This window comes from Macaca fascicularis, chromosome 13 (assembly GCF_037993035.2).
Source record: "Macaca fascicularis isolate 582-1 chromosome 13, T2T-MFA8v1.1".
Taxonomy (NCBI): Eukaryota; Metazoa; Chordata; class Mammalia; order Primates; family Cercopithecidae; genus Macaca; species Macaca fascicularis.
In genome coordinates, this window is record NC_088387.1 from 90,167,832 (window position 1) to 90,181,395 (window position 13,564).

The 13,564-nt window shown below is 44.4% G+C and overlaps 1 protein-coding gene across 6 annotated transcripts in view; it reads left to right on the forward strand.

Moving 5' to 3' along the window:
• The first annotated feature begins 717 nt into the window (after nt 1-717).
• The window catches only part of MEMO1 (mediator of cell motility 1), a 142,364-nt gene continuing 129,517 nt past the window's right edge, over nt 718-13,564 (forward strand). For 4 of the 6 annotated variants that reach the window (XR_012422510.1, XR_012422508.1, XM_045369546.2 and 1 more), the window contains exons 1-2: nt 718-785; nt 1,465-1,542. Coding sequence is in view for 1 of the 6 variants with exons in the window: in XM_045369546.2 (XP_045225481.1) it covers nt 1,482-1,542 (61 nt within the window). In the remaining 5 variants the exon portion in view is untranslated. Of the gene's footprint in view, nt 786-1,464; nt 1,543-1,852; nt 2,218-13,564 lie in introns of those variants that run through there. The other 2 variants (XM_015433452.3, XM_074012029.1) reach the window with 2 other exon arrangements.

Here is a 13,564-nt window from a genome sequence, read left to right on the forward strand (position 1 = left end):
TGCAACTTTCTCTTCCTCTATTCCTACTTTTGCAATGGTGTACTCTGTAACAATAACATTTCCTCAGAGGTCCAAGATAGCCTCCTTTGCTGTGATTCTTACACAATTGTAAAAAAATTATTTGCTCCTGACATTTATGTGTAATACTGGGATTTATAAGATGACAAGGGTGAAAATAATATTTGTTGTGTGCTTACCCTGTCAGGCTATTCGCATTCAGCAGCTCTTATAATCCTAGGTACACTCCTTGAGTGTCCCCATTTTACAGTTGAGGATAACTGAGGCTAGTTATATCAAGCACTTTAGTTAGCGAGATAAGACATGCACCTACATAAATATAACATGAAACAAGATAAATGGTTACAGTGTCAAAGCCACCGTTAGGTGGTAAGGGTGACCCTGTGAAGCAAAAACTAGCAGTTGCAGGACCACAGGCACACTTTACCACGTGCCTGCTTCTACAGATGAACTTTCCGGCGTGGCCACCCTAGGAATGAGACCTTGGGGGTGCGAATCCATGAAAGATGCCAGTGTATGTTGGATACCCGCGGGACTGTCCTCGTGGAATGCCGCATCCACGAGCCCTAGGTGCTCTCCATTTGAGGAAGTTGGCTGGGGGAGGGGGCTTGCCTTGCGGCTGCGTCCTGCTCCCCGCGCCCTGCCCCCACCTCCCAGCCTCTGCTGCCGCTAAACCCCGGAGAGCGGAGCGTGCACGTTGAGATTCCTCGGCGGGCTAGGCAGCGGTGCTGGGCATGCTCAGTGGGCAGGACCCGTTAGAGTGGCGAGTAAGGAAGCGTTGGCTCTTCTCGGGTCTGCCTTCCCCGGTTCAGGCCCCGGCCCTGGGCTTTTGTGTGCGCGTAGCTGCAGCCGCCGCTGCCTCCTCGCGGGGCTGCCCGACCCCAGATGCCGTCAGGCCTGTCCAGTTTCCGCCGTTAACCTCGCCGCGCGGCCGGGAGGAGGAGCGGGGCGGGGCCGGCGGCGGGCGGCCGGGCTGGAGGGCCCTGCCGGGGGTGGGGGTGGGTGCGGGGAGCCCCGCGGGGGGTGGGGGGCGGGGGCGGGCGCGGAGTCACGGGGGTGGGGTCACCCGCGGTGGCTCGAGGAGGCCAGCTGGGAGGGGAGGGGGCCGTGGGGGCGGCTCGGCGGAACCAGCCCCGGCTGGGCAGCAGCGGGGACGCCAGGGGCCGGGGCCAGGGCTTTCCGGGCTTCGGTGAGGCCGCCGTGGGCCCCATCTTCCGGCGGTGGCCGGAGTTTGTGGTGATTGTTGCTGCCGCCGCCACCGCCACCGCCCCGGCTGCCATCTCCTCTTCTTGGGCCGCCGCCTCCTCCTCTTCCTCCTCCTCCTGGGCCGGGCTGATCCCCTCCCCGCTGCCGCCTCCTCCTGGGCTGGGCCCGCGGTGTCTCGTCCCCTCGCGGAGCCGCTCCTGCCGCCGCCGCCGCCTCCTCATTCATCCTCGTGCACCATAGGCGGCACAGGCACCAAGATGTCCAACCGAGTGGTCTGCCGGGAAGCCAGTCACGCCGGGAGCTGGTACACAGCCTCAGGTAGGGCCCCAGGCCGCCGGCCCGCCCGCTGCCGCCGCCGCCTGGCCCCACGCCCGGCCGGCCGAGGTCGGCGGCCCGGCCCCGCGGCGGCGGCGGGCGGGGACGAGGGCGCGGACGGGCGCCGGGCGCGGACCGCGTGGGGAGGGAGCGAGCCGAGGCCGGCCTCGCCGCCTCCCCCACCCGGGCGGCGGGCATCCCGCGCCGGCAGCCCGGGGCCGGCCGGCCTCACGCTCGCCGGAGTTGGGCGAGAGGGAGAGTTGCAGCCTCGACAGCCTGAGCCCTCCCTCGGGACAAGGCTCGAGGAAGGAACGTGTTCCCGGACCCAAGCCGACTTGTCGCCGCCTCTGGCTCGCAGGAAGCGGGCGGCCGGCCGCTGCCACCCCCGGGAAGGACGGTGTGCCCGTCGCCGAGCCCCGCTTGTCCACGCCACAGGGCAGCGACCCTCCGCCCTCCTGCCGAGTCAGGGACCCTTTCCTTTCCTCTCCTGTTTTCCCTGCCCTCCCCGCTGGCCGTCTGGGGAGTACCCTCGCCCAGAGGGAGTTCTCTGTCTGCCCCCGAGCCTCCGCGCCCGCAGCCGGAGAGGAAGTCTTCTCGCCCCGTGCCTCTGGCGCTGGAGAAGCAGGCAGCGTTTCCCTGCACCTTTATGGGGCTCCGCTGTCTTGCAAGGAGTGAAGGGTAGCACTTTTTCATGTTACCAGACTACAGGCGAGGTCTCTGCATGGGGAGATCTGTCAGAGGAGGGCCTTTCAGGGATTTGTCGCTTTGTATGTTGGGGCTGGGTGGAAGTACTGCTAAGCAGGGGCTTGGGGGTGGGGGGGCTCGCAGCTCTTTTGTCAGTGTTTGCATTGTTACTGTCATTCACGAAAGGGGCAGCTGGAGATGGCATCAGCACTTTCCCCGACCAGTGGCCCCAGTCACTGGTCGCTCAACACCAGGCAGGTGCTGGAACTACCTAACCAATTAAGTTTAAGCTTTGAGCGAGTTGAGTTTTCTGTCTCCACTGTCTAAAAGCATTTTCGAAGTTCTTTATGTAAAAGTGTAGGGACTTTCCCTTTAATAAAGCGCTTGTCAGAATGCCTGTTTTCTGGGATTATTTTCAGGAGTCACATTTCTGGTATGTTAACAAAGAAAGTTCTACTGTGATTCCTCATAGTCTTCAGTCATTTGGTATTGGCTTATCAATAACTAGACCTAACTTCTCGAGGTGAATAGGATCATGTTTCCCTTTGCAAAAAATTGACTTGGAGAGTGACATGGCCTGTGAGAAAGCAAAGATTTGGAAGAAAATTCATTTCTCTGAGGTTGCTAAACTAGCTCATTAAAGACATGTACCTTACTGAAATACATGACTCACTGAAGATTTTCTGTGTTAGGGAGACACAAAAGAATTGTGAGGATTGGATTTGCAGCTATAGCTAACAGGTAGTTATAGTTTTGCATTAAGCAAATATGACATTTTATGGTTACAGTGGCTTCCCTTCATGGTCCTAAAGTACTTCATAAACATTTAATCAGTTCTGAAAGCCTGAGAATGCCAGTTAAATTATTCTTGTTCAGCGTATGGGGAAACATGTAGATATGTCACCCAGGCTGGAGTTCAGTGGCTCGATCTTGATCCACTGCAACCTCTGCCTCCTGGGTTCAAGCGATTCTCCTGCCTCAGCCTCCCGAGTAGCTAAGATTACAGGCGCCCGCCACCACGCCCAGCTAATTTTTTGTATTTTCAGTAGAGACAGAGTTTCACCATGTTGGCCAGGCTAGTCTCTTAACTCCCGACTTCGTGATCCGCCCGCCTGGGCCTCCCAAAGTGCTGGAATTACCGGCATGAACCACTGTGCCAGGCCAGAAGTTCAGTGTTTTAAACTTTTGTAGTAGTTTGCAATTGAATGTGGGCAAGTGATTCTGGAGGAATTTCTATAGATTCTTGAACATTCTTTGGATAATCTTATAGGGCATAGCTTACGCTTTGGATTTGGAAAGACTTCTTTGGTATTCTAAGATGAATTCGTTAATCCAGCTCAAAACATTCTGTGATTATTGTTATTTATCAACAATGAACTAAAAGGACTATTTTCTTAAAAATTCTAAGTGTATTGTTTTCCTAAATTCTGAGTGAAATCAATAATGCCATTTTTGGTAATGTGCATTGTCACAGAGAACCTTAAAATTAAGACCACATATTTGACAATTGTTGGGGGAGTCGGTGTGTGACTTTTTAAACTTGAGTAATAATTGAGGGTATATTTAAAGCAATTCAATTATAAAAGCTTATTTTGTATTTTCAAAATAGATGAAATACAACTACAGATAAGTAAACTTCGACTGGGTTTAGTAATGCCTGTCTTTAATATTTGCCAGTGTACCTACATTGATAACATTGACCGTTGGAAAAATTGGACTTGTATTGTGTTATTTCTCTAGTATATTAGTCCTAAAAAAGTGTGAGTAATAGGAGATGGAGAGATGTTTGTGGATTGTCATTCTGTGGTTCCTACAGCATTCAAGTTATGTCCATAGAATTAATGTATTTAATTACTGACATAAATAAAGGTGAAAACACATTTGCTTTAGTTATATAGCTATTTCAGAAAAAAATTTGTGTACATATATAAATATTACATATATAAACACACATATATCTTCTTTTTGTTTACCCCTTGTTATATGCTAGATCGTTGATAGAGAGTAACATAAATTATTTCCTGCCGTCAAGGAATTTTCAGTTTATTTGAAGTAAGTAATAACTTTTAGGGCAGCAAATAAATATCAAGTAAGTTGAGATATGCTTTTAGGACTTCTGAGGAGGGTAGAATCATTTTGGGGTAGGATTTGAATTATGCTTTGAAGGAAGGGTATTTGAACAGGTTTGGAGCAGGAGGAAAGAACATTGGATTGGGAAACCCCAAACAGATACAGAGGCAGGTAAATGTAAATAGTTCAATTTAATAAGAATGGAAGGTACGCAGGGGCATAATTCATGAGCCTGGAGTAGTAGGCTGGTCCTACTGTACAGATGCCTATGAATGCCAGGCATCATTGGGACTGGACTTACTTAGTTGAGAGTGAGGACCAATGTGATGTTAATAGCATTTTAGGAAAATTAATCTCATAGGACGATTCATTCTCACTTCTTTTCTTTTCTTTTTTTTTGAGATGAAATCTTGCTCTGTTGCCCAGGGTAGAGTGCAATGGCACTATCTTGGCTCACTGCAACCTCTACCTCCCGGGTTCAAGAGATCCCTCTGCCTCAGCCTCCTGCGTAGCTGGGACTGCAGGCTCCTGCCACCACGCCTGGCTAATTTTTGTATTTTTAGTAGAGATGGGGTTTCATCATATTAATCTAGTCTCAAACTCCTGACCTCCTGATCCGTCCTCCCAAAGTGCTGGGATTACAGGTGTGAGCCACCACGCCCAGGCCATTCTCACTTCTTTATGTGTGTGCAGCAGGGATCAGCAAACTAACTGTGGCCCATACCCCAAATGTAGCTGCAGCTTTTTTTTTTTTCTTTTTTTTTTTTTTTTTTGGTAAGGTCTAGTAGCTAAGAATGATTGTTAATATTTAATGGGTTGTTTAAAAAACAAACAAAAACATGAAATGCTGTAGAGACTGTATGTGACACACAAAGTCTGAAATATTTACTGTTTGGCTCTTCATAGAAAAATTTTGCCAAATCCTAGCTAGTGTAGGTTAGTGGTTGTCAAAGTTTGATCTCTGGACCAGCAGCATAATCTAAATGTAGTCTTATTTTCTCTAGATTTGCTACTGCTTTCATTCCATTATTTTAGGCCCTTATCTTCTGTCAGGATAATTACAACTGTCTCCTAATTGTACTTCTTTCTGCCAGTCTTATCCCCTTAAATCCATCTTCTGTACTGCTACTTGAATAGTATGTTGGCCAAATCATTCCTTTGATCATTTCCTCGCTGATCTGTCTTGCCTGTTGGATTAAGGTCTAAGTCCCCTCATAACTTGCCATCTTCCTATCTCTATTACTGCTTTCCCCTACCCCAACCCGGTTGTGATTTTACCCCTGTTAAATGACATCTAATAGTTGTTCATTGTTTCTTTAAATACGTCATGCTGTTTCTTATCACTGTGCTGTTGCACAAATTGGTCCCTCTGTTGAAATGTTCTTTGTTGGGATAATTCCTACTCCTCTCTTAAAGAATCAAGTATTAATACCTCCAAGAAACTTACTCTGGTGCTTTGCCTCCCTGACGTAGTTTTTGATGTTACCTGTATATGAGGTAAGCCAGGTACCATGTCTTACTCATTTTTTGTACCCTAAGTATTCAGCATAGGCTTTGTACATAGTAGATGCTCAGTAAGTATTTAACTGAATGTTAAAGTGCTTGGCATATAGTAGGCATATAATTAGCAAGTGGTAGGTATTGGTAGCATATATGGACAGGTACAAATGTTTACATCCTAAAGAGCGGTGGGGCTGATGTGAGACTGCTACCATTCAAGTCTCTGATTATGGTATAGATGAAGCATCTTGGTGGTAGGAAAGGATTACAAATCCTGTTGTGCCAGTTAGGGATCCAGTGAATGTAAGATTTTTAAAGTATGATATACTTTAAACAAGTTCAGCTAGATGAATAAGTACATTCACAGAATGAGTATTCAATTCAAGAAACACATCAGTACTGGAGTTCCCACCAAATGCCCCCTCCCCATTCCATATTCCTTGTATTCTAAGACCGTAGAAAAATTTTGTCTGTTTTCCAATTCTGTGTCGGTAAAATTATATAGTATGTATTCTTTGAGCTTCTTCTTTTTTTTTTTTTTTTTTTTGGAAACGGAGTCTGTCTCTCGCCCAGGCTAGAGTGTGGTGGCTCAATCATAGCTCACTGCAGCCTCAACTTCCTGGGCTCAAGTAGTCTTCTTCCTTCAGCCTCCTTAAGTGTTGGGATTATAGGTGTGAGCCACTGCACCTGGCTCCTTTGAACTTTTGCTCAACATTACATTTGTAAGATTAATACGTGTTGTATTGTACTTTGCTCATTCTGTTGTGTAACAATTCCAGTTTATTCTACTGTTGGTGGACCTTTGGGTTTTTTAGTTTTGCTGCTGTGAACACTGTTATACCTTTTTTTGGTGAATGTATATGTGATTTTTGATGGGTATATGCCTTAGGGTGGAGTGATTAGATCATGATCTATGTAAATAGTAGGTTGTTTTTTTTGGAGTCCTACTCTGTTACCCAGGCTGGAGTGCAGTGGCGCGATCTCAGCTCACTGCTACCTCCACCTCTTGGGTTCAAGCAATTCTCCTGCCTCAGCCTCCCGAGTAGTTGGGATTACAGGTATGCACCACCACACCCGGCTAATTTTTGTATTTTTAGTAGAGATAGGGTTTTACCATGTTGGCCAGGTTGGTCTTGAACTCCTGACCTCAGGTGATTTTCTCCCCTTGGCCTCCCAAAGTACTGGGATTACAGGTGTGAGCCACCGCGCCTGGCCCCATATGATAAGTTTTAGTAGATTCTGCTAAAGTTTTGCAAATTGGTTTTACAAATTTACACTCCCACCAGCAGTGTGTAAGAGCTCCAGTTGCTTCTCATCTTTGCCAACACTTGGTAATGTCAGTCTTTTTATTTTTAGTTATTCTGGAGGGGTGTGTAGTGATATTGCAGTGTAGTTTTAATTGGTATTTTCCTGATGCTTAATGAAGTTGAGCATTTTTTCATGTTAGGGACCCCATGTTTATTGGCCATTGGATATCTGCTTTTGTGAAGTGTCTGTTAAATCTTTTGCCTTTTTTTCTATTGGGCTGTTTACTTTTTTCATATTGACTTCTAGTTCTTATTCTGGCTACATCTCTTTGTTAGATACATATTGCAACTATCTTCTTTTAGAATCTTGGTGTGTTGATGGATTAAAGCGCTTACTTTTATTTTTTTATTTACTTATTTATTTATTTGAGACAGGGTCTTGCTCTGTTGCCCAAGTTGAAGGGCAATGGTGTGATCATAACTCACTGCAGCCTCTAACTCTTGGGCTCAAGCGATCCCCCTGCCTCAGCTTCCCGAGTAGCTAGGATTATAGGCATGTACTATCATGCCTGGCTAAGTTTTACAATTTTTTGTTGAGATGGCGTCTCGCTCGTGTTGAGGCGGGTCTTAAATTCCCGATCTCCAGCGATTCTTCTGTCTCAGCTTCCTGAGTAGCGAACTACAGGTGTGCGCCATCATGCTTGGCTTAATTGTTAAAATTTTTTGTAGAGATGGTGTCTCACTTTGTTGCTTATTGCCCAGGCTGGTCTCAAACTCCTGGTCTCAAGCTGTCCTCCTTCCTTGGCCTCCCGAAGTGCTGGGATTACAGGCATAAGCTACCATGCTTGGGCAAATTCTTAATTTTAAAGAAGGCCAGTTTATCAGTTGGTTAGTGCTTTTGTTGTTTCCCATTTATGAAATCTCTACCTACCTGAATGTCATGAAGTTACTCTCCTGTGCTTTTCCCTAAGAACTTTATCTTTTTATCTTTCATATTTAGATCTATAGTTCATTTGGTTGATTTGAGCATATGTCTGCTGTGTTTTTGAAGTGGCCAGACATTACATTAATTTTTTTTGTTGAAGTAAACATATATTGAAAAAGTATACAAATCAAGTATATACCTCGGTGGATATTCACAGATTTAATATGCCCTGTGTAACAAGTCCCTATGTTAAGAAATAGAACATTTCTTTGCTTTTTTTCCCCTGGAAAATGGTGGTTATATTATTGATGGTACATCTTATAATCACGGCTGTCATGGAATTGAGGAAATATCAAAGTCTGATAATTTCAAAGAGCATTCTTGAAGTATTTCTATGATATATATCTTAAATGCAGTTTTAGTTTTTGTTTTCATTAATTCTATGTTTCTAAACATTTAATAAAATTATATCAGGGTTCTATAGCTGGAAAACTACAACTTAATTTTTTTGGCATGTACCTTAAGTTTAGGAGTGTAAAATATTAGCTGTAAGTTTGATTGGATTAAAAAAAGATAGAGTGTCAAAATAATACATCTTGGTGTGTGGGAAATTGAAAAACTGAATAATAAAAATACTTCTCTTTGGAAAGACTAAATATGTAATAAAATTTAGTTTCAAAGTGAATTATTTTCTGTTACTAAATACTATTTTCTGCATGCTGATTTTTCTTTGCATCCCATCCTATTTTACCTTGCAGAAAGGCAAGAAGTAAAGAACAAATTTAATAGGCAAACTGTTGATATGATTGCTTGATTACTTCTAGTTTTCAGTTTCCTTGTCCTTTCATATGCAGTTTCCAAGTCAAATCATCTCCTTCTCTATCTCCATGGTTCCTGTCAACTACTTTTGAGTTTTTGTCCATTTGAAAGAAGATGAAAATGACAAAAAAAAGTCTTTCATTAAGTATATTTCATAGGTATATAACGTACGTATGTATATAATCCCTAATCTTCAAAAGGACCCTCCAAGGTAGGTATTATTTCCATTTATGGATGTGGAAACAATGACCTAAGTTGAGTAACTTGTTTAAGGTATAACTAGTAAGTTGAAGAACCAGTCTGACTCTAAAATTAGAGTTTAGTGTTAGGGGCAGGAATGTATGGGAAAATATGCTGCCAGAAACGCTGAACTTACTCTGTCCCACTTCATTTTCCCCAAACTACTGTATGGATATTTGACTCATACATGTATATTATGTATATATGTATATTATTTATGGCTTATATAAAGGATTTCCTCATATATATATATTTTATTTTGTTTTGTTTTTGAGACAGAGTCTCGCTCTGTCACCCAGGCTGGAGGGCAGTGGCGAGATCTCGGCTCACTGCCACCTCTCCCTGGTTCAAGTGATTCGCCCGCCTCAGCCTCCTAAGTAGCTGGGTCTATAGGCATGTGCCACCATGCCTGGCTAATTTTTTGTGTTTTAGTAGAGACAGGGTTTCACCATGTTGGTCAGGATGGTCTGGATCTCCTGACCTCGTGATCCGCCCGCCTTGGCCTCCCAAAGTGTTGGGATTACAAATGTGAGCCACCGTGCCCGGCCATATATTTTTAATTGTTACAATAATCCTATAATTAGGTATAGGGTAGGTAATGCAGGCAAGTCTTTAATTTTACCCTCACCTTGCCATTTTATGGATGAGAAACGAAGACTTGGAGGAGGCTGCGTCATCTGAATCATATTACTTGTAAATGGTAGAGTTGGATTTTGAACCCAGGACTTCTGGCTAAAGCTTACTGTTAAGAAGAAAAACTAAGACTTGGGGGAGGCTTGCATGAATCGTAACTGGTAAATTACAGAGCTAAGATTTGAACCCAGGACTTTTGGCTGAAGCCTACTGTTCTTTCCATTTATTGCTATGCCAGGGTAAGTGAGCAGTTGAACTATTTGGAATCAGTAAACATCTTTGTAATTGTCAAGTAATATCTTACATTAAAAAATAATAAATGTATAACTAAAAACATGAATGCTGAGTGTAATATAAATATAATACATATATAATATAAATACTGACAAAATAATTGGTATATTTTTATTAGGCTAGTCCTAGCATTTGAATTGGACGTAACAAAATTTATGGCACTTCTGAAGAGGCTTTATTTAATATTCAGCAATTCAGTATTGAACCAATTGATTTCTGCTATGTGAAAGGCACTGCTGATGGGACTAGGTGTATAGCAGGGGATGAAACAGACAAAAATTCCTGGAGTTTACACTTTAAATGGAGGGACAGATGATGAATAAAGTAACTAAGGAAAATTGGGTACATGTTCTCAGGACCTCTTGAGGGCTGTGTCATGGAAAAAAAGAAAAAGAAAATACATGGTATGCTAGATAGAGGAAAGTGCTATGGACAGTAGCAAAGCACAGCTGGTGCATAGGGAATGTTAAAGGCTCGGGGGTCGAGGCTGCAATATTAAATAGCATTGAAAGGGAAGACTTCAGCCGGGCGCAGTGGCTCACGCTGGTAATCCCTGCACTTTGGGAGGCTGAAGCAGGCGGATCACTTGAGGTCAGGGGTTTGAGACCAGTCTGGCCAACAAGATGAAACCCCGTCTTTACTAAAAATAGAAAAAATTAGCCGGACGTGGTGGTGTGCGCCTGTAATCCCAACTACTCGGGAGGCTGAGGTGGAAGAATCACTTGAACCCAGGAGGTGGAGGTTGCAGTGAGCTGAGATTGTGTCACTGCACTCTAGCCTGGGCAACAAGAGTGAAACTCCGTCTCAAAAAAAAAAAAAAAGGGGGAAGACTTCACTGAGATTACATTTGAGTAAAGACTTGAGCTGGGTGCTGTGGCTCAGGTCTGTGATCCCAGCACTTTGGGAGGCTGAGATGGGAGGATTGCTTGAGCCCAGGAGTTGGAGACCAGCCTGGGCAAAAAAGTGAGACCACCATCTCTACAAAAAATAAAAAAATTAGCTGGATGTAGTGATGTGGTGATGTGTGCTTGTGGTCCCAGCTACACAGGAGGCTGAGGCAGGATTGCCTGAGTCCAGAAGGTTAAGGCTGCAGTGAACCATGTTTGCACCACTACATTTCAGCCTGGGTGACAGACTGAGGATTTGTCTCAAAAAAAGAGAAAAAAAGCCTGAAGTAGGTGAAAGAACAAGCCTTTTGTATTATTATACATTATCTGGGCATAGATAATTTTAGGCAGAGGGTACAGCAAATTCAAAGGTTCTGAGGCTAAAGCAGGCCTGGACTATTTGAGGAACACCCAGTAAGCAAGGTCATTGCAGCTGAAGTGAAGTGAACTGGAACAGAGTAGTGTTATATGAGTTAAGAGGTGGCTGTAGACTTTTTGAGACAGGGTCTTGTTCTGTTGCCCAGGCTAGAGTACAGTGGTGCAATCATAGCTTATTGAAACCTTAACCTCTCGTGCACAAGTGACCTCAGTCTCCCGAGTAGCTGGGACTGCAGTCAGGTACCAGCGTGCCTGGCAAATTTTTGTATTTTTTGTAGAGATGGCGGGGGGCGGGGGCGTCTCACTGTATTGCTCAGGCTGGTCTTAAACTTGTAGACTCAAGTAATCTTCCTGTCTCAGCCTCCCAGAGTGCTGGGATTACAGGTATGAGCCACCGTGCCTAGTCTAGAAAGAGCTTTTACTTGAGTCAGATGGTCATTGGAAGGTTTTGAGCAGTTGATGGCATGATCTAATTTAGATTTAATAGAATTACTTGGCTGCTGTGATGAGAGTAGTTGAAGGCTGGGGAGTGGTGAAAGCAGTGGCAAGGGCAGAACCAGGGAGACCAGTTAGGAGGAAAGGAGTAACCCAACTGTGAGATGATAGTGGCTTGAACTGAGTGGTAACGGTAGAGTTGGTGAGAAGTGGTTGGTTGTTGAATATATTTTGAAGATAGAGCTGAGAGGATTTGCTGACATACTTGAAGTATGGGGTGCGAAAGAAAGGAGTCATGTTTATCTCTTAAGGTTTATCCCCGAGCAGTAGCAGTGATGGAGTTGCTATTATACTGAGATAGGGAAGACCTAAGAGGAACAAGTTTGGCGAGGGAAGGTTAGGAGCTCAATTTTATTATGTTAAGTTTGAGATGTTCACTGTACAGTCAAGTGTATGTATGAGTCTGGAGTTCAGGGGAGTGGTCTAGACTAGAGATTTAAAAGCAGAAGATAGCATCATATAAATGATTTTTTTTTTTTTTTTTTTTTTTTGAGATGGAGTCTCATACTGTCTCCTGGGCTGGAGTACAATGGCATGATCTCTGCTCACTGCAAGCTCTGCCTCCTAGGTTCAAGTGATTCTCCTGCCTCAGCCTCCCGAGTAGCTGGAATTACAGGTACCTGCCACCATACCTGGTAATTTTTTGTATTTTTAGTAGAGACGGGGTTTCACTGTGTTGGCCAGGCTGGTCTCGAACTCCTGACCTCGTGATCCACCCAAATTGTCCTCCCAAGGTGCTGGGATTACAGGCATGAGCCACTGTGCCTGGCCATAAATGATTTTAAAGCCAGGTAGCTGGATGAAATTACCATGGGAATGAGAATAGTTAGACAAAAGAGGTTCAGTGACCAAGCCTTAGAACATTCCAACGTGAAGAGGCTGGGGGGATAAGGGAGATCCTGTAAGGAATACAGATTAAGCATCTCATGAGAAGGAGAATATGTCCTGGGAGCCAAGTAAATACTTTGGGCCAGACTTGGTGACTCATGCCTGTAATCCCAGCACTTTGGGAGGCCGAGGTGGGAGGACTACTTGAGCTCAGGAGTTCAAGACCAGCAACATAGTGAGATCCCGTCTCTACAAAAAAATAACAAAAATTGGCCAGGTATGGTTGGCACATGCCTATCTATAGTCCCGTATGCTGTGGAGGCTGAGGTAGGAGGATCGCTTGGGCCTGGGAATTGAGGCTACAGTGAGCTGTGATTGTGCCACTGCACTAGCTTGTGTGACAGAATGAGATTCTGTCTCAAAAAAAAGCTTGAAGACATCTCAACATAATTTATGTAGATTTGCCTGGGCATTTTTCTGTGAGACACATACATGTAAGTCTGGTCTAAGCCACTCTGGTCTTAGCTATCTCTTATGTTACTGGGAGAGCTTCTTACTGGTTGCCCAGTTTCCATTTCTGTTCTTTACACAGAGGCAAATAAATCTTTTTGAAAATGTAAATTCGATAATATCCTTTTATTAACCTCCCCTCCCCCAATTACATAACCACATTCCAACTTCTTACCACAACTTACAAGGTCTTATATACTATGAGCTCTGCTTAACTTTCTCGTTTTGTCTACCATTTTTCCTTTCACCCACATTATTCCAACCATTCTGGGTTCCTTGCAGTTCCCCAAATATGTCAAGCTTATTCCTGCTTTAGGACTTTTTCAGATACTTCATAAGATTGACTAATCCTGGCTGATAGTCAAGGAAAGGAGATTTGTATTCATTGCCAGATTTTGTTAGTCACAGGACGAGAGAAAGGAAGAGATGTTGAAAATGGTTGGGGTACCTTTCCCCATCCTGTAAGGAATACAGATTAAGCATTAAGTTTGAGACCAGCCTGGCCAACATAGTGA